Below are 27,646 nucleotides of genomic sequence, written 5' to 3'. Positions count from 1 at the left end.
AATAGTCTGGCTGTATAGAGAAGAACACTGGAACCTTTAAGTCCGTATCCTCTCGCCTGAGTCCAGAGTGAAACTCCAAACATACTTATTAAGAAACTGTTGCTTTGTTTTGACTGGTTTACATAAATTTTCCGCTGGGGGGTGGGGTGGGGGAGATGATGGTGGGCTTGTGGAATCCCGAAAATAACTTTTCGTGGAGTGAAGCCTTCCATTATGGGAAGCGCCTAGAGGCGAGAGGCGTCTGGAGGCCTAGGTTCCCGTCACAGCCCTGCCACCAACTGGCTGAGTGACTGGGGCACCTCGCTGCCCCTCCCGGCCCATGTTAAGCAAGTGGACTCGGTGTGTCAGGCCAACGCCCCTCACCCGGATTGGAGCGATTGGAGGAGCTGTCTATACCGTTAAGAGACAGAGAAAGTGGGTTTTCCGTCCTTAAAATGCTCTGATACTATAGAGAGGCAAAGTGGAGATGGGGTTAAAACTAAAAAAAGGCGAAAGCAGTTTGCTTTCTGAGTGGTGTGCTCTATGCCTAACTCCAGTTATATTTATCATTCAGTCAAGGTCAAGGGAACCTTCATGGGTCTGTGCAGTTCCATTAATTATATATTACTCTACCTCTATGGGGAAACCTCCCCTGAGAACTTTATTTCCCACATTGCTTCAGAACCTTCAGACATTTGTACAGTCCTCCCCCAAGGGACATGCTGGGAGGGGCACCAAGGTCTTGAAAGGAGGGACTTTTGCTAGATGGAGAGAAGAATGGAGCTGGACAGGTGATGTCACCTTGATGTGTTACATTTCAGGGAGCCGTAAAAGGTTTATGGCTCTGTCCAGAGGAGGCCCTGCCCACCATACCACCATGGTTGAGTAATATTAGTGGACACCTCAGGCAGTGCAGCCATGAAGCTTTACTACCTGGTCATGTGCTCCGGGAACCTGTCTGACTCCTTTTCCCCTCCCCTCTGCTCTGCGGGGGTGGGAGGTGGAGGCGAGAGTGGGACAGAGTCCCCGTGTTCATTCTATGCTAAGCAAAGCAAGTGTCAGGGCCCCTCCGCAGCCCCCCAGCTATAAACACGTATAGTATCACTTCTGTGATGGGCCAGATGTGGCACTGGGCAAGAAGCAAAGGGTTTAATTTTAAATGATGGAATGCTGGGAAGAATGAAAGAGAAGGCGATTAGTGCTCGACTTTGAAAGAAGGCAGGGGAACAATTATTTTAAAAGGTTTTAATTGGTCCTGTTCTGAAGAATTCACTCCTCCTGTGCTAAAATCCCAGGCCAGCTCAGACCTGCAGTTCTGGATTGCCCAAGTGCCTCCCTGTTTCTCCCCTTTGAAAACTAGCTCTCTGAGCAAAGGCCTCTATTGCCCTCCCTGTGGTGCCTTCTCTCTCTGTGTGTGTGTGTGTGTGTGTGTGTGTGTGTGTGTGTGTGTGTGTGTGTGTGTCTAGCTGCTCCTGTCTTTACATAGCAGTTTTCCAGGCTGGCTGCTTGGACGCCTTGCAGAAGGAGGACCTCTCTAATTTATTCCCCCGGCTCTGCATCCTGACTCACTTGGGGCGGGTCTACATCACAGTCTCAGTCAAGTGAATGAGGAAAGTGGCTTCAAGCAAACTGAAAACCATTTGGGAGAAGAGACGGTAGGCATACAGGTTTAGCACATACTGGAACCAGAGCAACAAATCAAAATCGGGAAGAACCCACAAAGCATCAAACTAGATTTAAAGTTGTTTGCAAATGGCTGGTTTCTGCCACATAATAAGGCTGGACTGTTTTCCACCATGAGGACTGCCTGCATGTTGAGCGGAAAAGATGGGTCAAAACTGGCCAATCTGCTCTTTGAACAAATGGCTGTTTCTAAGGCTGGGTCAGGAAATACTCAAAGTGAGTCTAGAGAATCTTGTAGTGCCAGAAAGCTGGAAAGTGCTCAAAGATCAAAAGGATGGGGCATGCAAAGGGGACGCAGAAGCCCCAACCTGAAAGACCTCCTGATGACCAAGGCTGAAACAATTCGAACAAAATAATAAATAACATCACATTGGATTTTAATCCCAAGTGTAAAATAAATATCCGTGAACGAATCCATACTGATACAAAGAAATGATTGACTGACTAAATGAATGAATGAATAAATAGAGTCAAACCTCCCACACAGATAATTCCAAATAATTTATGTAGATATTCTCCCCTCAAAGCAGCAGAGCTTAACCCCTTCTCCTTGAGTGTGAGCTGCACTTAGTGACTGGCTGCCAAGGGCACAGTGTGGAAAGGATGGTAGGAGAGAGTTACTTTGCAGTGCAGAAACCCAGCAAACACAACCTCAGCCAGGTGATCAAGTCATCAGGGATGAGTTATGTCAATAGCATGAACTCCTGATTTTAATGTGGTGAGAACGTCACTTCACCTCTGTAGTCTTCCTCCCCAAAACCCATAACCATGAGAAAAACATCAGATGAACCCAATTAAGGGGGATTCTACAAAATACCTGATGGGTACTCGTCAAAACTGTCAAGGACATCAAAAACAAGGAAAATCTGACAAATTGTCACAGTCCAGAGGAGCCTAGGGAGACATGAGGATTAAATGTAATGTGGTATCCTGGATGGATTCTAGGAGATAAAAAGGACATTAGGGAAAATGGAATCAGACTTTATGGAATCAGAATAAAGTATGAGGTTGAGTTAATTGTAATATACCAATGCAGTTTTTGAGTTGTGACAAAATGGTACCATAGTAAAGTAACAATGTTAACCATAGGGGAGATTGAGTGCAGAATATATGGGAACTGTCTGCACTGTCTTTGCAACTTCTCTATGATGTAAAATTGTTCTAAAAGGAAAGGGTTTTTTTTTCCTTTTTTTAAAGTTAGTCTGGCTTGGGTCTTAGAATCATAGGATTTAGGTGATTCTAAGACGGGGAAAGGACTAGCAAAGGAGCCCCAGGGTCCCCGAGAGAGACTGCTGAGACTCATTTAGTGAGTTGATCAGGCAAAGCAAAATACTTTGGTTTTTAAATCACTTCATGGTCCGTATAGAGTGAATTTAAAGTAGCTAGTAGATTGCCCAAATCAAAAACAATGCCATCCCCAAATTCCTCTACATGTAAACTTGAATTTTTAGTTGCTTCAAAAGAAAATGCATTTTAAAATGTGGTGATCCCTTTTATAGAAAGTTCAAAAGCAGGCAAAAGTAATCCCGGGTGTAAGGAGTCAGGAGAATGGTTAGCTACCTTTGTTGTGGGGCGGGGGAATGAGGAAGGGATTTTCTAGGTACCAGTGATGTTCTCGTTTTTGACCTGGGAGCTGGTTATATGGATGTATTCAGTTTGTGAAAATTCAACAAACTGTATGATCCATGCACTTTTCTGTACATGAGTTATAGGTCAAGAAAAACTTTACAAATCATAAAATAAGTGAATTTTAAGCATTAAACTTTAATGCTGGGAGAGACCAACATCCCTCTCTCCGTCCTCCAGGAAGCACAATCTAGAAAGTCAAGTGGTTTGCCTAAGGGCAGATGCAGGGGGCTCTCCCAGAGCCCTTGGTGTGTGGATCCCTGCTAACCAGGGCTTTCCTGCTGGACCGCTCTGTGAAGCAGCAAGAACTCTTTCACCAGCGCACAGGGCTGGGCACAAGCGCATCTGCAGGGAGGGCGCTGCAAGGAGAGGCAGCACCAGCACTAACCTGGGTCACCTTGATCAAACTTTTATTCATACGTGCCTCAGTTTACCTACTGTTAAAGAGGATCTCCGACTACTGCATCTGTAGATCAGCCAAAAATGTTGCCCTGTGATTGAGTTAGACTAGTCTTGGTCTGCCAGCCTCCTTGGATCCCACTGTGTGCTTAGATCCCTGGAATTTTGTGCCTGGAAAATAGGGGTGTAGCAGAAATGCTGGTGACAGTAGCTCTGTTTCAGGGTGACAAAGGGGAGAGAAGCTGGACCAGAGCTGGAAGGACAGAGTCTGCCCAGGACTCTGTCTGGAATGCGTGGGTAGTCCAGCATGGAGGTCGCTGAGCCCCACAGGGGTAAGATGACTTGTCTGAGGTCACCCACCTAGTGGGCTCCCTGAAGGCTCCTAGCTTAGCGGTGTCCATGAGCAAGCTGGACTAAACAGGCTGCTGCTGTGACCATGAATTTTGTTTGCTTAAGTTTTTGTCCATAATTTCTTTCATTAAATAGAATATAGAAAACATAGAAAAGTGAAAAGCATAACACAACCAGAATTTACTTGTTCCAGCATTAAAAATGCAACTGGAAGTTTTTACATTACAGGAGAACACCTATTGTGACATAACACTTTTGTAGTTTTTTAATATTTAATTTTTGCAGCTAAGGTAAGCAGGAGAATGGTAGCTCTTGGTTTACATTGTTGGGAGAAAATGGGTCTTCTGAGGGAGGAGGAATGGGGGACAGGGCCAAACTGCCTTACGCCCAGGAAATCCCATGGAGGTGTTTGGAGGGGTTTCTCCGGAAGAATTATGCCAGCAAACATCAAACTCACTAGCGCATCAAGAACTGGGTTTAAGCTGTATTTAAAATAGATAACCAACAAGGACCTACTGTATAGCATAGGGAACTCTGCTCAGTATTCTGAAATAATGTAAATGGGAAAAGAACTTGAAAAACAATTGATACATGTGTATGTGTAACTGAATCACTTTGCTGTACACCTGAAACTAACACAACATTGTTAATCAACTATACTCCAATATAAAATAAATTTTTTTAAAAAAGGCTGGGTTCATCTTTAAGGCTGTCTATTATTTTTTTCACTTTTTTGGGTTTCTTTTTTTTGTTTTTGGCCGCAGGGCACAGCTTGCGGGATCTTAGTTTCCCCATCAGGGATCGGACCCGGGTCCTCGCAGTGGAAGCATGGAGTCCTAACCACTGGGCTGCCAGGGAATTCCCTGCGTTTTGCTTTGGAGCATTGTGGATTTCTTTGCAGTTGTAAGAAATATTACAGAGAGATCTTGTATGTATACCTTTTGTCCAGTCTCCCCAGTGATGATGTCTTGCACTAAGATTGTCTTTTGATGTGATCTGAAGGACTTTAGGAAGCTTAGTGGATGATCATCTAGAGAAATCCTCCTCTTTTAGTGATAAGAAAACTGAGGACTGGGGTGGCCAATTGACTTTCCCAGGCTCACACCTGGGAATGGCAGGGTCTGGACCTTCCTCCTCTGGGCCTCCATGGCTCCGTCTACGAGGGGTTTCATTTTCTGTTTCCCAAGATTCCTGGGATGAGGTTGGTTTGGCAGGTAGAGGTAGACTCCCTCCAGACCCCCACCCCAACTGGTGAAGCAGCAAAGGCTTATTTCTCACTCGGGTTCCATGTCTATTGTGGGTTGACTGGGGCTCTGCTCCCCGTGGTCCCCACTTGGTGGTGGTGGTGGGGGGGATTCAACATCTGTGTGCACAGAATCGCTAAAGGCAGGAAGAAGGAACACGGTGATTGTCCCCAGCTCTTCCACTCACATGTCATTGTCAAGTCACGTGGCTACACCCAATTTTAGGGGCCAGGGAAACGTGTTCTGTCTTTGGCCTGTAAATGGAACCAGAAACTATTTTTGAGCAGCATTAAGGAACACTCCAGTAACCCTCAGTACAACGGGAGAGATAGGATCTTTCAAGTCAGTCACTGGCAAGCTTCTTTCTTTGCATGATTAAAGCGCTGGTTTTCAGATTTCACCTTTCCCGTGGTGTTGCCTTCTTCTTTAGCAGGTTCCCAGAGCAGGTCGGCATTTGTCAGTGGGTCCTACAGTCTTATCTCCCCAGGGACAGAAGGGATTTTTGGGAGGTATGCCTCCACCCCTAAGCTGACGAGCTCTGGAAGCTCCTCTTGGAAAAGCTAATATAATCTGAGGTTGTGATAATAAAAGGGAGATGATAGTTCTGGTTCATTATGATGCTAATTGGAGTACTTCGTCCATTCATTCATTCCCTCAGCTTTCATGCGTAGGACATTCCAGACCCCAAATCCTATGATCGGGGTACCAACTTTCAACAGGAATGTTGGCCAGTTGAGGGCCTCCTGATCAGGGTGACCATAATGGTGAGGAAATCCTGTTCTAGGCCAAAAACCTGAGAGAACAGGGCATGTTTAGATCCTAGGATAGGAAGTGAAGGAAGACGTAGTAAACATCTTCAAGAAGAGGCTAGTGGGTAGAAGTAAGTTACATTTGTTACGTGGCTACTGAAGGTAGGAGTTGGATTGATGAAGGGAAGTTATAAGCAGGCAAACCAGTTCATTTTGGGGTCAACCTTTTAACTATAAATTTCACTAAGGGAAGAATAGGTTTCCTTGAAAGCAGGGAATTCACAGTCTCCGAAAGCCTTCAAACAGGCTGGGTGATCTTATCTGTTGATCATTTCTAATGTTCTTCCTAATCTTGAGTCTATAATTCCCAAGAAATTATAGGAAAGAGACTTTCCAGCATCTCTTATTTCAGGATCTAAAATTTCATCTTTAACTACAAAATGAAGTCATCTACCTCTTAGATGAGGGGTCTTTTTCATATACGGGTCAATTTACATACTAGTAACATTGATGATTGTTATTTTACAGGTAACACAGGAACATTTCTAAGTGCTTTACATATATTAATAAAAGTATTAATTTATTTAATTTTCACAACAATCCTACGACGAAGGTGCCATTATTATCCTCCCCATTTCACGAATGTGAATACTGAGGCACATTGCTAATAAGGTGCAGAGCCAAGATTTGAATCCAGGTATTTTGGTTCCAGAGTTTGTGCTTCTAATCACTACCTCTTATGCCACCCTTTCTGACAGCTGAGGAAATGGTACCCGATGGGATTTAGTGATGTGTCCACAGTCACAGGGCTGGTTGAGTGGTGGAATGTAGATCTGGATGGAACCGCAACATGCTCAGTGTGGAAGGCCTTTATCACCTATGACCCACACATCTGACTAGGGTCCTGGACAATGTATTGTATTAAATTAGATGACTCTGCCTTAAAGACTGAAGCTCATGCCCCGGATCTCCTAGCAAGTTGAAAACAAAGTTGTGGTAATCCGAATGCCTTCCTGTCCTCATTTCCCAGGATTTGAAATACTTCCCCCACTACCTCCCTATCTATATACATCCTACCACTGAAGACCCAGTTATTGGCCACAAAGCTTCCCGAGTCCTAAACTCTACCAGTGCTTACCTTCTGCTCACATTCCTCCCAGGACATGCCCTCTCACCTAACCTGTAAGAGCAAGTTCATGGTAGTTTGGGCCAGCAAAGATTTGAGGGTTTGGGGGTTTTATTTTTTTTATTTTTATTTTTTTAGTTCATTAGTTCATGTCTTTTATTAACCAATATACAATTACTTGTCTTCTGGTTTGTTGAAACAATAGGTCAGACAACATTTGCCACAATAATGTCGTCAAAGTGGCTCTGGCCCTAGAAGCACCAGCACTGCATTCATCTGAAGGACACTCCCAACAAAGGCGACTGATTTTGCCGTTCTCATCCACCTTATAGTACTTCAGGACAGCCAGTTTAACCTTCTCTCTCTTATGCTTGTTCTTCTTGGCAGGGGTGTAAGACTTCCTTTTCCTTCTCTTAGCACCACCATGAAGTCTCAACCCAAGATGAAGAGTGGACTCCTTTTGGATGCTGTAGTCACACAGGTGCATCCATCTTCCAGTTGCTTGCCAGCAAAAATCAGTCTTTGCTGGTCAGGAGGAATTCCTTCCTTGTCCTGGATCTTGGCCTTTACATTTCCTATTGTATCTGAGGGTTTGACCTCGAGAATGATGGTCTTCCCTGTCAGGGTCTTCACACAAATCTGCACCTTGGTGGCAGTTCTACCACAGGTGGTGGATCCGAAAGGAAGGGTGTCGCGCTGGCCCTTAGGCTTTCCTGGCGCGCACCCCCGCCCCACCGCGTATTTTTATGTTGGCTAAATTTATCAATCTTTTAAGGTTGGATTTAGAAAGACCTTCCCTACTGTGAAATTTTCAAAGAATTTCCTCTTGTGTTCTTCTAGTGTTATTATGGCTTTAGTTTTTAATGTTGAAATTTTTGGTCCATCTGGAGTTTCCTTTACTATATTAAATGAATAACCCATATTTTTTTTCCATGTCCCCACTGAGTTGTCCCAATGTTATTTATTAGATATTCATTTTCTTTGAACTGATTTGTAGAACCATATTTATATTTAGCTGAATTCCATATTTATATTGGAAATCATTCAGAGTATATTCTCTGAAATTAAGATGTAAAAAGAGGGCTAGAAAATCCCCCAAATGTTTGGAAGCTAGGCAACACACTTTTTTTTTTAATAGTTTTTTATTTATTTTTATTTATTTATTTAGGCCATGTTGGGTCTTCGTTGCTGTGTGCCAGCTTTCTCTAGTTGTGGCAGGCAGGGGCTACTCTTCGTTGCAGTGTGTGGGCTTCTCATTGTGGTGGCTTCTCTTGTTGTGGAGCATGGGCTCTAGGCTTCAGTAATTGTGGCACTCAGGATCAGTAGTTGTGGCGCACGGGCTTAGTTGCTACACAGCATGTGGGAGCTTCTCAGACCAGGGATCAAACCCATGTCCCCTGCATTGGCAGGCGGATTCTTAACCACTGCACCGCCAGGGAAGTCCCAACATGCTTCTAAAATAACCTATGGGTCAAATGGAAAGTAGAAAATATTTTTAACTGAATGATGGTGAAAATATGTCAAAATTTATGGGCTATAGCTAAAATTACACTGAAAGAAATGTATGGTTATATGCATATGTTATAGAAGAAGGAAGGCTGAAAAATCAAGGATCTAAGTATCTATTTCAATTAGGGGGAAAAAGCACATGTTAAGTCCAAAGGAAAAAGGCTAACAGAACCCAGAACCCAGAAATTAACAAAGAAATTAACAAAACAGAAAATTGACATATAATATGGAAAGTTATCAAAGCCATAATTTGATTGTTTGGAAACAGATGTATGTAAACCAATCTTTGACCTCTCTATTCTGTTGCATGGATCTCTCTATGCATATGTCAGTAAAAAACTGTTTTAATTCCTAAAGCTTTATAGTGTTTTTTTAATATTTGTTTGGGCCACTCCCTATAGCTCTTCTTTTTCAGATTTTACCTAGCATTTGCTTTTCACTTGAATTCCTTAGTTTATCAACTTGGCCAGTTCTCCTGCACATCCCTTGCTCAAACCCTATTGACATTTCTGTTGGGATCAAGTTAACTTATACACTAATTTGAAGAGGACTGACATCTCTGTCACATTGAGTCTTCCTGCCCAAGAACAGGGTACGTCTTTTCATTCATTCAAGTCTTCTTTAGTGTTTGAAAAATGCCTTCATTAAGGTCATGCATTATTTTTGGAATGCTTTCCCTAAGTATTTTATTTTTTTGGTTTGCAATGAAAATGGGAGCTTTTCTTCAATTATATTTTGTCCTTTCAGTTGGGCAACTTCTAATACCTTTATTTAACACATAATGAAGACTGTATTTTGGACATTTTAGCTGAACCCATGTGAATCATACTTGTCAACCACATCCTCTTCAAACATGAATACATATCTGACCTTATGTTTCTCTCAAATTTCTGACATATAATCTTTAGGCAACTGCTGTGTATATCCTCAAGTTTCAACAAAACTGCTACAGATGCCCCAGTGCAATATAAGGGCCTCAGTTACCTAATCACAAATATTCATCACAGGTGTCTCCATTGTGCCCTGGGTATTTTGCAGACAATGTACATTACGGATCTGATTCACCCTCAGGAGAGCTTTTCGGAAGCATACCCTATGAACATCGAGTGTGTCACCCACTTCCTGAGGGTACCCAGATCCACAGGGAATCTGGAGACCCAACTGCAAGCTCTGTAGTCCTTTTAATATTGACATCCTTTTTCTGATATGAAAGTAATTAATACATACTCATAGAACATTAGGAAACATGAAGAACATAAAAATATAATATATCCCTGTATATAATGTATAATCCCTGCCACCCAGAGATAACCAATGGTTTGTTCCCTTATGACTTTCTTTCCTTGTGCATATACTGGTATGCATATTCCAAGATTGAGATCACTCTGGGAGATGGTTTTGAATCCAGTTTCTCATGGATGATTTGCCATGTCATTATATATTCTTCAAAAGTGAGCTTTTTATTGGTGGCGTGGTGTTTCCTAACACAGTTATTTTATAATCTATTTACTCATTCTACTATTATTTCACCTTTGGGTTGCTTCCAGTTTTTCCAAAGTAAGACTTAAATCAACACCCTTATACAAACATCTTTGCCCTCTTCTCTGATTATGTCCTTTGAATACATTCCTAGATGAATTACTGGGTCAGAAATGGAAACTTTTTTTAAAACTTGTGGTAAAATATACATAACATAAAATTTATGATTTAAACCTTTTTTAAATGTACTGTTTGGTGGCATTAAGTACCTTCACATTGTTGTGCAACCATCACCACCATCCATCTCCAGAGCTTTTTTTCATCTTGCAAAATTGAAACTCCTTACCCACTAAACACTAACTCCCCATGCCCCCTCCCTCAGCCCAAGTGAAATCATACAGTATCTGTCCTTTTGTGACTACTTTATCTCACTTCCCATGTCTTCAAGATTCATCCATGTTATAGCATGTGTCAGAATTTCCTTCCTTTTCAAGGCTGAATAATATTCCATTGTATATAGCACATTTTGTTTATCCAGAGGAACATTTTGTCTTGATCAAATTGTCTACTACTCTCCAGAAAGTTCGTACCTATTTATTCCAGGAATGCATGAAACTAAAATTCTGAAGTTTATGCACTTAACACTGTATTATAGTAACCATGGTCTAATTTATTCATATCATGCCTGCATAGGGTTTTCCCCATTTGCAGATATACAGCCCCAAGTTATTGCAAAGGGACCCTCAAAACACTCCCTTCCTTCCTAGTGTTTGTGTGTGTGTGTGTGTGTGATACACATACACATACATATAGCTGGAGATGAATGTATTTAGTATTTATCAAAGGTAAAGGAGCTCGTCCACAGTTTGGATCAGAGCCTCGGAATCTCAACTCATGCCATATGGCATTTCTCAGGTTTTGACCTCCCAGAGTTCCATTCTTTTACATCTCATTCAATTTTTGTGCCTACCAAGAAAGGCACCAAAGATTTTATTTGGGAGGAAACATCTGGCATTCGTATGGTGTGTTAAACTTTTCAAAGGGTGTCTCATATGTGATCTCACCTGGTTTCTACAACATCCTCAGCCCCAGAAGGCAGGCAGGGTAATATTATCAATCACATTTGGGTAGACACAAGTTCAAAAAAGTGATGCTACCTGTTGGAACTTGCACAGCCGGTTTGGGACTCAGGCCCCCATCGACCGATCCCTGTGTACTGCCTCTGTCCTCTCACTAACTCCCAACTCACTCTTGCTATTGCTGGAGTATGCTGTTCCTTTACTCAGCATGTCAGTGTTCCTGGGTTGTCCAGGAATGTACTTTCTTGGAGAGGAGAGGGAATAGATATCTTAGCCACACATAACACATCGTGCTTGCCAGGCACCTAATAGGGACACTCAATAAATATTAATTAAAGAATGCAGCCACACTGGCTTTCATGCCAGCCAGATCCTTTAAAGTGTCAAGAATATTCCATGAGGGATTGAGTGTTGGGCTGGACGTCTGTGTAGAGGCAGAGAGGACAGTGACACCCTGGATTATTGGAGGGTATTCTCTTGGAAGATGAAAATACCCCTTGGGTGCCCCTGTCCACTAGCTGGAGAGAAGAAGGAAGGGAACTCACATTTGTTCAGAGCCTCCTGGGACCTGTATTTTCCTAGCTGGGTGGAATTTACTCTGCTCCTCCTCTACTTCTATATCTGTCTCAAGCCAGCAGGAGATGCTGGGAGACAGCTGGATGGGGTTAAGGGTGGGGTGTGGAGGGGGATAGGTGAGAAATGGAATGGGTGTGCCTCCCTCCTCTGGCATCCTGATGGATGTAGGTGCCTGTTAAATGTCTCTCACTTGACAGAGAACCAGCAGAAGTCTATTTGGATCACACAGGCAATTGTTGCAGCCTCTTCCCTGGTCTGAATCCACAGTGGCTCCCCGAAGGCAGAACTGGTGTTCCCTGAAGCCCAGGGTCTGGGAAAAGGGACAGCAGGGCTGGGAATGAGAGAGACACAGGCCTTGGGGAGCCACTCGGAGGGAGGGCTGTTGCCCAGGTGGCTGATGTGCCAGGAGAAGGCCCCCTCCTCATCGCGGGGAAGACTATAAGGGGAGATGGGGACCTCTAGCCCCACTTGTTGCCTGCGGCCACCCTCTCTTTTCTCAAGATCTGTTAGGTGCAAAAGCGCCTGCGAGGAACATGGGGCTCTTCTAGAAAGGCCAGAACCCAGCTCACGGTTTAGGATCCGGGGGTGTTTACCAGTGAGCTTATATCTGCTTTCCTAGGCCTCTTTGGGCAGTTTTTCTTTTGTTTTTTCAATAGTAAGATTTGTGAGTTTGTGTAATGTTAAACAAATGATCAATTTCAGGTAATCTTGGTGTCAGAGAGTTTCCTCAGCATCTTCATCAACAAATTGTACTTAATATACTCCTGCTTAGGAGAAAGAGAGCTATGGACATGAGCTATATATCTGTGTGTGTGTGTGTGTGTGTGTGTGTGTGTGTATTGCTATGACATGATAACAAATTTACTGCACAAATGACTTCACCAGTGATTCCACAAATGGAAGATTTACTGGTCAACCAGCCCGTGTAAGTGGACACTCTTAGGGCCTGGATACCACAAAATTATTCTGTACTGGATTCAGGAATGCCTGATTGGGGTTTCTTCTTACATCATGATTCTGTAGCTTCGTCTCTACAATATTCTTTGACATACATCATCTTATATTTTTTATTTTTATTTTACATTGGAGTATAATTGATTTACAATGTTGTGTTAATTTCGGGTGTACAGACAAGTGATTCAGTCATATATATATGTTTTTTCAGATACTTTTATATATAAAAGAATATATATATAATGTACATATATATTCTTTTTCAGATTATTTTCCCTTATAGGTAATTACAGAGTTTTGGGTAGAGTTCCCTGTGCTTACACAGTAGGTCCTTGTTGATTATCTATTTTGTATATAGTAGTGTGCATATGTTAATCCCAACCACCTAATTTATTCCCCTCCCCCCACCTTTCCCCTTTGGTAACCATAAGTCTCTTCTCTAAGTCTGTGAGTCTGTTTCTGTTTTGTAAATACATTCATTTGTATCATTTATTTAGAGTCCACATATAAGTGATATCATATGATATTTGCCTTTCTCTGTCTGACTTACTCCACTTAGAATGATATCTAGGTCCATCCGTGTTGCTGCAAATGGCATTATTTCATTCTTTTTTATGGCTGAGTAGTATTCCATTGTATATTACATCATCTCACTTAATCTCAAGACAGCTCTGCGTTGGTAAGTATTATTATTATCCCCATTTACCCATGGGGAAATCATGGTCTTAGGTGATACAGCTAATGGTGACAGTCGCTGTCTGAACACTGTGTTTCTGACTCCGTTGCTGGGGTGCTTCGTGCTTCCCTTGATACCATAATTGTCTCCGTTATCCTGGGTTTGCCGGCACATCCATTCATCCAACAAGCATGAACACCTGGGGGGCTCTACATGATCTAGCCCCTGCCCCCACAAGGAGATCTCTTTCTGCAATTTTGATCACTCTCCCCATGCTGTCACCGAGCCAGCCACGCTGCCTCCCAGCTCTTCCTCTAACTTGCCAGCTCACCTGTCTCAGGGTCCAGGCCCTGGCTGTCTCCCTTTCCTGGAAGGGTCTTACATGATCTTTGCTCCTCCCCAGACAGACCTTCCCTGATCGCAGACCTGATACAGCCATTCTCAGCCCACACTAACCCTCGTCCCTCACTTTACTTCATGTTTTCCAAAGCTCTTATAACTGTGTGAAATCATGTTTTTTATGTATTGGTTTACTTAGTTCTTCTCTGTTTCTTCCTAGAATGCAAATTCCCCACGGGAGCAACAATGTTGAGTGATGCTTGGCCCAGAGTTGGGATGCAGGAGAGCCGAGGAACGGTCCCTGCTTGCCCAGCCCGTGGTACAGCTGGTGATGGGTCTCTAGGGACTGTGAAACATGATCGTGACTGTAGGGATCAGATCCTGAGTCCCAGAAGAAGGTAGGGAAGAAGGTAGTCCCAGAAGGATGGCCATGCATTCATTCGTTCATTCATTCACTCGCACGGCACCTACTTTGTACAAACAGCCAGGGTCTGCCAGTCAGAGGGAGCTGGACTCCTTTTTTCTGTTTCTTTTTTACCTGTGCATTTGCTATGTTGTCATGTAGACATTTGGGACAACTGTGCATTGCCAAGTGTAGAGACATGTCGACAGAGGGATAGGTGAGTTCTGGACCTGAAAGTGCTACTAACCAGGTGGGCGATTTTAGGGAACCTTCCCTCCATCTTCGTGGAGCTCTGGCTGAGAGAATGCATGTGATGACCCTCAGACAGGAAAGGGAGGGAAGGAGGGACGGACACAGAATCGGGAGTAATTGAGAGTTTTAACTATGACCCTTTAACTTTGGGGCAACTTAGTCCTCGGGAAGGTATTTAGACTTCTCCAGGGTCTCTCCATCTAAGAGTCTATCCTTGGGCTTTAAGCAGTAATTTGTCAGTTTTGAGTTGAGGGACCCTCGATTCAATTGCCAACATTTAATTTCCCTAAGTAAGTCTTTAAGTAAACACTGTCTATTATCACCACCATTTTATAAAAGATAGGGCATGTAGCTTCCTCAAACTAGGAAGGACATCATCTCAAAAGAAATGATTATTCTTTCATTATTGGTCAAACAGTCATGTGTTCAGCCAATATTGGTTGAGTGCTTGCTCTATGCCAGTCGCGGTGCTTGATGTGCTGTAATATGGGGTTCCTGCCCTCAAGAAGTTAGGTGGGGGCACAGACATTAATCAAGGAATCAGAATTAAATGTAAAATTTCCAGTGTGGTAAATGCTACCACAAAGAGATGCATGAGGCTGTGAGGGTGCGTAACAATAGGGGCCGGGTGACCTAACTCAAAGATTGAGAGCCTGGAGGAGAGAGGGGAGAGGAGCATTGCAGGTTGAGAGACAGCACTTGCCCAGGCCCTGGGGTGGATGGACGATCCTGAGGTGACAGCGAGGGGAGGGAGGGGGGTGCCAGGCCACTCAGGGCTTGTAGGTCAAGGAGGGGACTTTGTTTCAAGGGTTATAGGAAGACTGTTGGGTGGTGGTGCAGTCAGGCCGGCACGGAGACCAGCCTCAGGAGAGGGGGTTGGTGGGTCCGAGCGAGGCTGGAGCGGAAGTGAAGAAAACAATGTGTGCATCAGTCACCAGGGAGATGCTGATGGCTCGTGTGCTGCTGGCTGCGGTGGGGAGACCTAGAGAAGAGCAGAAGGGCTGAGAGGCACCTCAAAGGTAAAACTGACAGCACGTTGAGGCTGGTTTGGATGCGGGATGAAGAAAGAGGATGCTCTCTGGGCTGGTCCTCTGTTTCCATTCCCACCACTGGATGGAAGCTGGTGAGTTTTCTGAGGGCGGAGGTCTGGAGGAGAAGCAGATTCTGGGAGGAAGATGCCCTATTTGGGACATAATCAGCTCAACGTGCCTTTGAGACATCCAAGGGGAGGTGTCAGCAAGGCAGGTGGCTGTGTGAGACTGTTGTCAAAGCCGAGAAGAGCCTTTTCACTTGACTCACTTTCTGCCTGTTTAGCTGCAATGGGGCCGCCTCCTGAGAGAGAAGTGGGTGGCCAGGGGCCTGGGTGGAAGGAAGCCTTACTGTTCTCTTCATGCCCTTTTGTCCTCTTTGAGTTATGTACCACTGTGCATATATTACCTATTCAAAAATCAATAAAACAGAAAAAGCAAACTAAAAATACCCAATAATTTAGCATTTGAGAAAACATATATTATGCAAACTTGACCATGGATGACAGGCTCTGGGGTTTGAACTGGAGAGGAGGACTCTCTGAGCCGTGTAACCTTTAAAATCCCTCCCGGCTCTCACCACGTTTTACTGCAGTTTTCCTTATCTTCTCTTATGGGTGTACGAGACATGTGCAGTGCTAAATAATATCATGTTCCATCGACCTTGAAAGCCTGCAAGATAAATGTGTATGAGACATGTGGGATGAAACCTGCACTGGGTATCTCCTTCCTCAGAAAAGTGGACCCCATCACACTTCCTCCTTCCTTGTCATAACCACCAGCGAAGTTATTTCTAGGAGATAGGAAAATATTCATGACTCACAGTAATGCTAGCAAAGACCTAGAAACACTTCTTCTTGTGTTCTCACTTACCCCCTCTCACTCTAAGAAAAAAGATTTCCCGGGCTTATTAGTTTGTTTTTAAATTCTGATGCTAGCCTTACTTCTTTGACAGCATCCCAGCTGGTGTTAGTAAAACCCACACAAAGTCCTAGACACTAGAAAGAGTGGCTTCCTTCATTATCCTATCCCTTGGACACTTATCTCTGTCAAAATTCATTTCCTAGGCTTGGAAGGTTAGGCAAAATTAGCTGGTTGGGTGGATCCTGTCTCCAGATCCATGGTGATTAGCATCTGTATACCAGTTAGTTTACATAGCACTTGTGCTGGCGGTGTGTCCGGTGTGCCCGCGCCGCCGTCCCAGCAACCCCGTGGTGAAGGCTTTGTTCCTTGAGCCTCACACTGGGTCTGGCACACACAAGACGTTGTTAATTCAGTGTTTGTTGTATGGGGAAGGCAGACAGACTACAGAAACAGCTTTCCTAAAGCCTTGCAGCTAGTAATGGCAGAAAAGTATATTTGATCCAGAAACTGGGTGGAGGGTCCCGTCAGCTCCCCTAGGTCCTCACGGTGGAAATATCTTGGCCGTCACTCATGGGGCCGGGCTTCTTTGATGGGTCCCAGGACGTGCCAGGAACAGCGTGTGTGGTCACCTATGACTCTTTGCTCTACTACAGACAAAACATCACCCCTTCTGCAGGCTGCCCAGTTCTGATTCACTATTAACAGGGTGTCTCGTCGCTAAGATGCTAACTGGCACTTATTATGCAGAATTCAGTACCAAAGTCATGGGAAAGTAATGGGAAAGATAAAAATAGGGGAGGGCTTCCTAGGTGGGGCAGTGGTTAAGAATCCGCCTGACAATGCAGAGGACATGGGTTCGATCCCTGCTCCAGGAAGATCCCACATGCCGCGGAGCAACTAAGCCCGTGTGCCAAAAAAAAAAAAAAAAAATAGGGGAAAAAAAATCCAAAAACAGTGAAGGCTAATTTCGTAGCCCAGTATGACCAGGAGCTTCAAGTCCATTTGATTGTGCCTTGAAGTTCAAATGCAGACTCTCTCTGCAGCATGGATAGTGAAGAATAACAGCAGAGCTCATCGGGGTGCCTCTGAGTGAGGCTCAACATTTATTTTCTTTGCTTTGCTGTCTTTAAAATCAATGTTTTTAGTGCAAGTGGAAATCAGCCAAACTGCATGTCTCCCTGTCTGTACTGCAATGGCGAATCCTAATTTTTCATTACTGGCATTTGGGACCATTATCTAAGCACCCCTATTACCGAGCCATCACAGGCCAGCTTCACGCTGGAAGCTCTTCCCTTCCCTTGTGTTAAAACTGGCATTGCCTCCTGACATGAAGCAGTTTGCCACAAGGGAGGCCTGACTGTTGATTTGAGGAATGGAGATCAGGAGATTTTCCCAGTTATTCGAGAAGAAACTTTTCTGTGGTTATAGATGATGTCGTGTTGTGCCTGCAATTTCTTTCTAAAAAGAAAACTTCACTCTGAGGGAGGTGATCTTTCTGAACATCCATTGCAGGGCCTCACCTCCATCCCTAAACCCCTTGAGGCTTAGGAGTGTTTATAGATAAAGTTATAGACTCAAAGTGACAAGTGCGGCTTGAGTTTTGAAGACTCAGCTTAGTTTTGAAGACTTAGCTGGAAGTGGACAGAAACCTACCAATTGTTTCTTTCTGTCGTGCTTTCCTTTGGAATAGGATCATTTCTCTCATGACACCCCAGACTGGTTGTCAACTCAGCCAATCTAGTTCCAAATATTTCTTCCTTTGGGAAACTTTCTGAGACCCCCTCCCAGACAGAATAAATCCCTTGATCTTCTGTTCGTGCAAGCAGGGGCCTCCATTCTTGCTCACCCTGTTCTTGCTCCATTCTTGAGGGCTGGCTGTTTTCATATTTCTAGCCCTTTCCTAGATGATGCACTTCTCGAGGGCAGAGGCTGTTTAATGTACCTTTATACGTCTCAGAGGTCACGCCTGGTACCCGGCACTACCTCTTGAATCAATTATGGCTACATGGATTGAGAATCATGTCCCAAAAACGCAGCTCTCCTTTTCTCAGATGAGACAGGCTCCTTCCTGTGCCTCTGTGGTCGAGACGCCAGTGTTTATGAGGCTGTCCTCCCGGGTTAGGACTTGCACCTGACTGATATCTAGAATGACTTTTGATTAGGACTGGCGTGTTTCCTCACTGACTCTTGCCAGGGTCATGACAAGGCAGCCTCCACCCTTGCCGTCTGGGATGACACATTGGCCTCTGTTGTCATCAGCCTTCCTGTAGTAACTGCCCCATGGGGAGAGAAGCTGTCTACAGCCTCACTTCCACATGGGACCTCACCAACTCGTCCTTTTCTACAAGGACATCAGAAAAGCGAAGTTCAGGAAATGAGAAAAGCAGGCTGGGGTTTTAAAAAAACCTTTAAATCTGTATATTTTTGAATAAGTAACACGTTCACATGGTACAAAGTTGAAAAGGTGCAAAAAAGTCATACGCAGTGAAGTTTCTCTCCCATTCATTTTCTTCAGCCATCCAGTGTCCCTCCTGGAAGGAAACTGTATCTATATGACTATATATATATATATATATATATATATATATATATATATATATATTTTTTTTTTTTTTTTTTTTTGGCACATGGGCTTAGTTGCTCCACGGCATGTGGGATCTTCCTGGAGCAGGAATCAAACCCGTGTCCTCTGCATTGGCAGGCGGATTCTTAACCACTGCGCCACCTAGGAAGCCCTATATGACTATATATTTTAATGTCTCTGCTGCCCTAGATCTTTACTTTTTCTGGGTGTTTCTCTTGTCTCTTTCATAAGAACATTCATTTTATCCTGCCCCTCCCTCTCTAGCCCCTGTACTCAGTTGAGCACCCTGGAGAGCCACCTGGCAAATGTTATCGATCAGTTGACAGCATGTCTGTAATATAAGAATATTTGATGAGTCAGGGTTTATAGCATCTTTATTTGATTGTGAATTAGATGCATTTCATTCACTTATGTTCTCGTTCTTCTAAGATAAGCCAAGAAGTGCTGATTGTCACATCAGCGTCACTCATGCCGTCTTCCTTTCATGAACCATCACTTCCACTTGTATTGCTGCCAGTTCAGGATGGTTGAGGGCTCACTCACACATTTTTCAAGGGACAGTTGTGCAAGAAATGTCGATATTTTCCAACACTTTTTTGGCCTCTTCAGTTGTTTCTTCTTTGGCTTCGGCAAGGAAAAATCCTCATCCCTTCCTCACCCTGGCCCTTGGCCCCACCACCGACACACCCACATGCCCTTTGGGGCCTCTCTCTGCCCTTCTCTTCCAAGAACCACTGAAGATGAGAAAAGTACTGAAAGGAAGAATGCTGTCTTCCCCGGACAGGACGTATTATTTATTTATTTATTTATTCAAGCTTTTGCTTAGAGTTGCTTGTAGTTGTAGAGAGTTTTTCAGGTTCTCTTTTTCTGTCCTCCTCTTTCTCTTTCGTGTCAATTTCCCCCTGGCAGTTGCGGAGGGTTTACCTGCTTCTCCTCCACTTCCTGTGCACTCTGCTGCCCTCCTTCCTCACGCACCCTGGGGCCCTGACTGCTCAAGACCAGGGACCCTGGAGCAATTTCCCTCTGGCTTCCTCTCTCCTCTAGGTGCTTAGCCAGTGGTCAGTCAAATGGCAGCCCCCGCAGTCCTTCGGGTGCCAGGGGCCAGTGATTAAGTAGCCAGGTCTTTAGCTGACTCCATCCTTGTTTGTCATAACTCTGCTGCAAGTTATTTTGGTCTCTGTGACTTGTGGCTGCACCATGATTAGGGTTTGATTACTATCACCAAAGTGACTAAAAGATGAAAATAGAAGCCACAACAGGAAATAAACAACTGCAAATGAGATATTTTATTCCATATTCCCTGCCAGCAAATGATTAGAATCAAACTCATTCACAATAGTTTGATGAACTCCTAAACTTTTTTTTTTTTTTAAGGATCAGAAGAGTTTGAAACGGGGTGCTTGTCGGTCTCATTTGTGCCTGTGGAAAGGAAAGGAACTCCCTTTCTAGGCACACCAGCCAGCCAGGAGTTCCTCTACCTTCCAGCTTCTTTCTTGGAAAGGAAAAGAATAAGCATGTGAACGGGGTGGGGCTGGCTCTCAGGAAGGCTTGGGGTGTTAACTGATTCAGGGGATGCCAGGGAGCTATAAAGCAGCACCAACCACTGTAGGTACTTGCCCAGCAACCCACCCACTGTCTACCTAGGGCAGTAAAATGGAGGAGGAAAGCCATGTAGAGAGGGCAAGACAGGGGTGACGCCTGGACGAAAGCACCCACAATTACACTATATGCGAACATATCTTTGCAAGTATATGCATGTTCCACCCAGACAAGTTGTGACGTCAGATTCAACTCCCGAAACACCCACTAACTCTACCTGCCCTGTGTGTGCTCTGGCCTCTCATCCCAGAGTGTTAGCACTGTTGGCCAGATTTCCCAGTCTTCAGATTCTCCATTTAGCCAAGAAGCTTAATTAGAAATAGGCCTTTTGCTTTCACTGCTTATTTAAGACCTTCCTGTCACTTTGTGGTGTGGCCTAGCCTCGCTAGGGAAGTGACCATCTTCTAGCGAGGTCCAGAGCAGAGAGAGGGAATGGGACCCCACGAGGGCAGGAAACTGGCCCAGAAAGCTTGGTAAACCCTGCCAAGAGCTCATCTAACGTGAGGATCACCACTAGTGTGTTATTTAACCGGTGAGTGGCAGAGTCCCAGCCAAGAATCAGGTATTCTTTCTAAGCCTTTCTGAGGTGAGTGTATTATATGTTTCCCGGTTGGCTCAGAAATCCCATTTCTGCCTCTTTTGTCTTTCCCTGCCTATGATGATGAAATCACCCAAATTCATTTTCTCTGGAGCTTTCTCTGCTGCTGTCTTTGCAGGTTGCTTGTTCAGAAAGTTCCACACACACACACACCCACCCACACACCCACAGACACAGGTTTCAATGCCCTTTTTGATAAGCAATATTTTTATTTGTAATAAGATCATGATCTTATACAATTGCAGCCTATGTAGCTTACAAGTTAAATGTCTAGAATGCCAGCTGCTGCCCTGTCCTGAACGTTTCTGCACTGCTTGGCATTTCCGGGTCTTCTAGGTCAATGAGCTTCAGGGCTCCTTGCCTAGAGATGATTGTGATTTTCTCTCACATTTATATCTCCAAAGGTGCTCTTGGTGGGTTTGGGGGAAATGGTCAAATGCCTATTCAAGTCTGTTGATTCTTAAATATCCTAAATATTTATTATGCACCTAGGACATACAGACACCTATTAAGTTGCTCGATGGGAGGCGGTTGAACTATAAATCTGAGATTCGTCTGTGCTTTTTCCTTTTATTTTATTACTTTTTTCTCTTTTTTGGTTTTTTTTTTATTATTTTTTCGTGTGCGTGCCTTTTCCATTTAAAGGAGCATAACGTAGCTGGGAAAATGAAAATAGTTCATTTCACCTTTTCTAAAGATTCGTTAAAATCCCCAGTGAGTTTCATAGTCGTCCTGATCTCACAATTCTAAATGACTTTTTAAAGAAATCTTATTTCACTGCATAGGATGTGAGGTTAGACCACCATGCCAACTAGTGGCCTCGTCAATAATGATGCGTATATATTTAAATCATTACGTTTCTCAGTACCAACAGCTTTCACGAAGTAAATGTAATCTGGTTCTTTGCCCCACCAACGCCTTACCCATTTCCATGCAATAGTCTGCCAGCTGGGTCTATGCTTCTCTAAAGCCTCGGGTAAGGGGATAAACTCTCTGCCTCTAAGCGCCTTGAAAGCTACGGGGCCGAAGAGGGCGAAGAAACAGGCCCCACATGCATATGCATGCCCTAGGCAGGTCTGCTCGGAAGGTAACCTTCCCGCGCCGGGAGGCGGGGTGGCGGAGGTCTTCCGGGCTCCGGAGGAAACCTGCCCGCGGCGGGCGGGCGAGCCCCTCCCCCCCCGCCAGGATGCTGCCCCTCGCAACTCGTCAGCCAGCCAAATGCATTCCAGAGCTTTGCACAAGACACACTTCTCCAGGCAGTCCTAGAAACCCGAGCCCGGAGCGGGAGAGGGCGGGAGGGAGCGCGCGGCCGCCGCTGAGGTCACATTCGCGCCGCCTCCCCGCCCTCGGCGGCCCGGCTGTTCCCTCCAGCGCACACTTCCCAGGGCCTCGGTCCAGTCCGGTGTAAATGTCTTTTAAACGGAGACAGCGCTCTCCTCCCCCTTCCCTCCCGCGCGGCGGCCAGGGGATCCGTCGCCAAGGCCTCTAAAACAAAACGAATGAATGAAGCGTTAGGGCGAGCGCGCGCGGGACGGCCACTGCGAAGCTCCGCGGGCTGGGTCTAAATCCGGACACCGACCCGCTCGCTTCGCTCCAAAACTCGCCGGCGAAGCCCGATCGGTGCTCTTGGGTCTTCCTATTTCTCCTCTGATTCCGCCAGGTCTCAGTCGATTCTGGGAGCTTCTCTGCTCCCCACCTTTATTCGCCCCCCCCGCCCCCATTGGTCGCCCCTCTGCAGACCCGGGAGGGGGTGGCGGTGGCGGGGGGCGGGGGGGGGGGAGAAATAGCTTTTAGAAACCCGATCTGTTGTTTGCGAAACACAATCGCTTTTTTTTTTTTTAAAGCGACAGGGTGTCTAGACGGCCACGTGACGAGGCCGGAGCCGGGCGCGCCACTGCGCAGTGGAACCAGCAGAGCAGAGGGCCCGGCGGGGGGGGCGGGGGGGCGGGGAGGAGGCGGCGGCGGCGGCGACTGGGGGCGGGGGAGGGAAGGGGGAGGAAGGGGGAGGGAAGGGGGCGGGGGCGGGAGGCCTTGCGGGAGGCGGCGAGCCCCGGGCACACTCGCTCGCCTGCTCGGCGCACGGAGGAGCCTGTCCCCGAGCCGCGCCAGCCGAGCCAGCCGGGCGCCGTGCTCGGTCCGCTCGCCGCGCCGGAGAGAGCTGCCCGAGACAGAGCCAGCCCGCCGGCGCCGAGCTGCCGAGCGCCCGGCCCAGGAGCCCCTGAGTGCGGCGCGGCGAGCCCCCGGCGGCGGCAGAGGGACCCGAGCGCCAGGAGAGGGCGGACGGGGGACAAGGAGGCTCCCGGCCGCGACGAGGAGAGTCTCGGAGGAGAAGGCGGCGTGAGGGACCCCGGGGCCTCCAGCCGCCGCAGCCGAGTCGGGGCGAGCAGCCCATACGGGGAGCCCCGGCGGCCAGCAGCGGCCAGGGGAGGGGGCGCCGGCGGCCCCCGCACTAGAGAGCAGAGGGCGAGAGCGCGCGACCTGCCAGGGGCCCGCCGCGGCCGCCGTGCCGCCCTCCCCCGCGCTGTCAGCCCCGCGGGGCGCAGCCGCCGCCGCAGCATCTTCTGCCCCTGCGCCCCCGTCAGCCCCGAGGAAGTCCCCGCTGAGGACCGGGGCCCCCGGGAGCGCAAGAGGAAAGACCAGAGACTCCCCTAAATCACCCAGATGCGAAGGATTGAAGCAGCCTAGCCAAAGCTTTCTGTGGATTAAAAAAAATATACGATTTTTTTTTTTTTGGCAGAAGAAAAGGAGAGGAAGACCAGCGGGGCTCTGCAAGGAAAAAAGGGGGATGTAACTCGTGGATACGTTTTTTCCACCCCTCAAACGTCTTGTTCTACTTTGTGAACATTTTCTTTTTTTAAACCCCAGGTCCAGCCGGACGCCCCCAGACCTCCGGGGTGCGAGGAGGTGGTGTTTTTCATTTTGGGCTTTGCGTGTTTGGTTCTTAGATTTTGAGAGAGCCTCCTTATTTCGCCAGACATCTCATGCGGGGTGAAGTCCACTCAGCCCCCTCCCTCGAGTCTTCGTGTGCACGGAATTCAAGGAGATCCGGTTACTAAGGATATAGAGGAAAAAAATAAATCGCGTGCCTGCTTTTTTTTTTTTCTTTTAATTGCCTGCTTCTCCCCACCCCCAAATTAAGTTGCTTAGCAAGGGGGAAAGAGGCTTTTTCCTCCCTCCAGCAGCCCAGCCGAACGCCTCTCGTTCCCCCCCACCCCTCCCCGCGGATCTTCCATGTAGGCAGCCGAGGCTGGCGAGCCCGACACTCGGGAGCCGCTGCGGGGGGGCCTCTTTTTGGGGAGGCGCCGACCGGGGTAGGCTTCGCCGCCCCCAGGGAAGCGGCGGCCGCGTTCCTCCGGGGTGCGCCGGGGCCCGAGAGCCGCGCACGGCGCGGGCCGCGCGGGGTGGGGCAGCCGGAGCGCAGGCCCCCGAGCCCCGGCGGGCGCCCCCGGGCCCCCGCGCGCGCCCCGGCCTCCGGGAGACTGGCGCATGCCACGGAGCGCCCCTCGGGCCGCCGCCGCTCCTGCCAGGGCCCCTGCTGCTGCTGCTGCTGTCGCCTGCGCCTGCTGCCCCAACTCGGCGCCCGACTTCTTCATGGTGTGCGGAGGTCATGTTCGCTCCTTAGCCGGCAAACGACTTTTCTCCTCGCCTCCTCGCCCCGCATGTTCAGGACCAAACGATCTGCGCTCGTCCGGCGTCTCTGGAGGAGCCGTGCGCCCGGCGGCGAGGACGAGGAGGAGGGCGCGGGGGGAGGCGGAGGAGGAGGCGAGCTGCGGGGAGAAGGGGCGACGGCCGGCCGGGCGCATGGGGCCGGTGGCGGCGGCGCAGGCAGGGCTGGTTGCTGCCTGGGCAAGGCGGTGCGAGGTGCCAAAGGTCACCACCATCCCCACCCCCCAGCCGCGGGCGCCGGCGCGGCCGGGGGCGCCGAGGCGGATCTGAAGGCGCTCACGCACTCGGTGCTCAAGAAACTGAAGGAACGGCAGCTGGAGCTGCTGCTCCAGGCCGTGGAGTCCCACGGCGGTACGCGCACCGCGTGCCTCTTGCTGCCTGGCCGCCTGGACTGCAGGCTGGGCCTGGGGGCGCCCGCCGGCTCGCAGCCCGCGCAGCCGCCCTCGTCCTACTCGCTCCCCCTCCTGCTGTGCAAAGTGTTCAGGTGGCCGGATCTCAGGCATTCCTCGGAAGTCAAGAGGCTGTGTTGCTGTGAATCTTACGGGAAGATCAACCCCGAGCTGGTGTGCTGCAACCCCCATCACCTTAGCCGACTCTGCGAACTAGGTAAGAAGTTGTTCTGCGCCCACCCTTCCCTCCCCCTGGTGCTCAGGTGGTGGAATAAAAGCCCCATTGGGCTGTGTGTTTGTGCAGCCACCTCGCCGGAGGGGAGTGTACATCTCCTCCTGGGAGGAGACTTGGGGGACAAAGGTGGAGAAGGGACTAGGGAATACTGGAAAGGCATTCCTTGGGGGTTCCTTTCCAGTTTTCTCCCCTCTGTTGACCCGAGGGGGGCTTTGGGCATTGTTCATGCACACACTCCCCAGACGTGGGGTTAAAAATTAGATGCCCTTGTTTCCGGATCAGCCAAGGGGTGCAGAGAGAAGTGGGGGGGGGGGGGGTCACGCCTCCCCCGCACTGGGAAAGGCGTTGAGGTGTGTGGCCGAGTTGGATTCGGTCCAAGCCCGCCAAGGAAGGCTGGGAAAAGCAGTTGTAAAGGCTAGAGAGTAAGGCTCTCCTTTAGTAAATAAAGAGAGTCACGTCCGACACAAGGGGCCGGGAGACTGCCCTGCCCCGCGCAGCTTTGGGTTTTTGAGGCAGAGAGAGTTAGGATGGGGAGGCCGAGCTGGATACCTGCTCTCAAGTCTGCCAGCCAGGGTGAACGTGAACAAGCAGTCGGGAGAAGTTGGGTGCCCTCTACTTTTTCCTTTCTAACAGCACAGGGAAGCACAGTTACTGACTGTAGGATGGTTTGCCCCGTTGCCTCCGTGACGATGCTGCCGCCGACTGCGCTGGGGCCTGGGCTTCTCAGTTGAGAGCCCAGCCTCCTCCTCTTTATCCTGCCAGCCGCCTCCATTGATTCCCTTTTCTCTACGTCTTTGTGTGGGGGCGGGCTGCACCTCGGGCGCCCACAAATCCAAACTCGCCCGCGCTCTTGGGGTGCAGCTCCCGGGTGGGCTGGCAGAGGGGAAGCCCGTGTTCCCCGCGCGGGTGCGGAGCGGAGCAGCGGTGGCGGAGGTGAATTGCACCCCTGGGGGACGGGGCGGGGCGGGGGGGGGGCCGGGAGGTGGTGGTGGGAGTGGGGTCTGAGGCCCTGCGACGGGGAGGGGGCTTCGTGGCCCCGCCGCCTTGTGGACTGTGAAGTGCGCGGCCCCGGCCGAGCCGGTGCTTTCCAGCCGGGCCGGCCGAGAGCGGCGGCGGCGGCGGCCGCAGACGTGGAGGAGCGGAGCGCGGAGGCTGGCGCCAGGCGGCCTCTTTTGTTTATCTGACAGCTAAATATCAAGGCAATCACCGCCTCGCGGCCCTGCCTCCAACCCCCACAGCTAAGACAAACAGTTGGGCTAAAAGAATGCCTCTGTTATCATAAGTTTCTATCTCTCTTTCTCATGGCTCGGCCTTTATTTTCTCTTTCTTTTTTAATTCCAGAGTCTCCCCCTCCTCCTTACTCCAGATACCCGATGGATTTTCTCAAACCAACTGGTGAGTAGGTGCTTTTAAAAATATCCTTCCTATCTTAAGTTAGAAATGGAGTCTCTAGAACGCGGATTTGTATGTCTAGGCAGCGGCGTGGGGAGACGCTGGACTTGCCCCGAGGTGGTTATAGGTTTCCTCTGTTGGAAATTTGGTGGATTTTTTTCTGTTTTGTTGTGACTGGAGCTGGAGATAATGCGTGTGTGTGTGTGTGTGTGTGTGTGTATGTCTGTATGTGTATGTATACATATATCTTTCTTTTTGCAAAGATGTTTCCTAGATATGCTTTCCATTTTGCTCCTTTTTTCATGTATTTGCACTGCATAACCCAAGTTGGCTCAGCTTTTAACACGTGGAATTTGATCCACACAGAAGTGTCTTGGGAGCCAAATAGGACAGGTTGATGGGAAACCTCGGAGACTTTGTGAGTGCCAGAAGTATCCTGTGAAGAATGCATAACCCAATGGGAGGAAAGACAGTTTAAAAGGTGCAGAGATGACTTTGTTTTGGAGGAAGAGATTAGAAAATTTCAGAAGTAAATCTAACAGCTCTTTCCTGGTTTTCTCAGAATTCCTGGTGGGGGCTATAAAAGTTTTTAGCATAGCTCTGCCTGCCTGTTGCTTTGTCACTGGCTGGCACAGGGCCAGGGCAGAAGCCCCACTTGAGACTGGCACCAGCCCTGTTGCGTTTGTCTGCATTCAGCTTCTGGCTGGCAGTGCAGGGGCGGACAGTGCCAGGGGAGCAGGGTCCAAAAAAACTGGGACTCAGGGTTAACAACTTTGATGGGACCTCGATTCCTGGAACCCCTTCTTACATCAAGAGGTTCGTTTGCTTGAAAGTATGGATTGTGATTTTGGTCTACACTGGTGCCAG

General features: G+C 47.7%; 1 protein-coding gene and 1 pseudogene across 2 annotated transcripts in view; one reads left to right on the top strand and one right to left on the bottom strand.

The window, feature by feature from the left end:
• Positions 1 to 7,331: 7,331 nt before the first annotated feature.
• Positions 7,332 to 11,954, bottom strand: LOC130830928 (ubiquitin-40S ribosomal protein S27a-like; annotated as a pseudogene).
• An 11,190-nt stretch (positions 11,955 to 23,144) lies between these two features.
• SMAD7 (SMAD family member 7) overlaps positions 23,145 to 27,646 on the top strand; it is a 30,100-nt gene continuing 25,598 nt past the window's right edge. For both annotated transcript variants that reach the window (XM_057700472.1, XM_057700471.1), the window contains exons 1-2: positions 23,145 to 25,369; positions 26,729 to 26,782. In XM_057700472.1, the coding sequence (XP_057556455.1) occupies positions 24,757 to 25,369; positions 26,729 to 26,782 (667 nt within the window). In that variant the 5' untranslated portion in view covers positions 23,145 to 24,756. The remainder of the gene's footprint in view (positions 25,370 to 26,728; positions 26,783 to 27,646) is intronic.

Source organism: Hippopotamus amphibius, chromosome 11 (assembly GCF_030028045.1).
Source record: "Hippopotamus amphibius kiboko isolate mHipAmp2 chromosome 11, mHipAmp2.hap2, whole genome shotgun sequence".
In the NCBI taxonomy this organism is placed as follows: domain Eukaryota; kingdom Metazoa; phylum Chordata; class Mammalia; order Artiodactyla; family Hippopotamidae; genus Hippopotamus; species Hippopotamus amphibius.
Note: the sequence above shows the minus strand (reverse complement) of the source record. Positions and strands in the feature narration are given on the sequence as shown.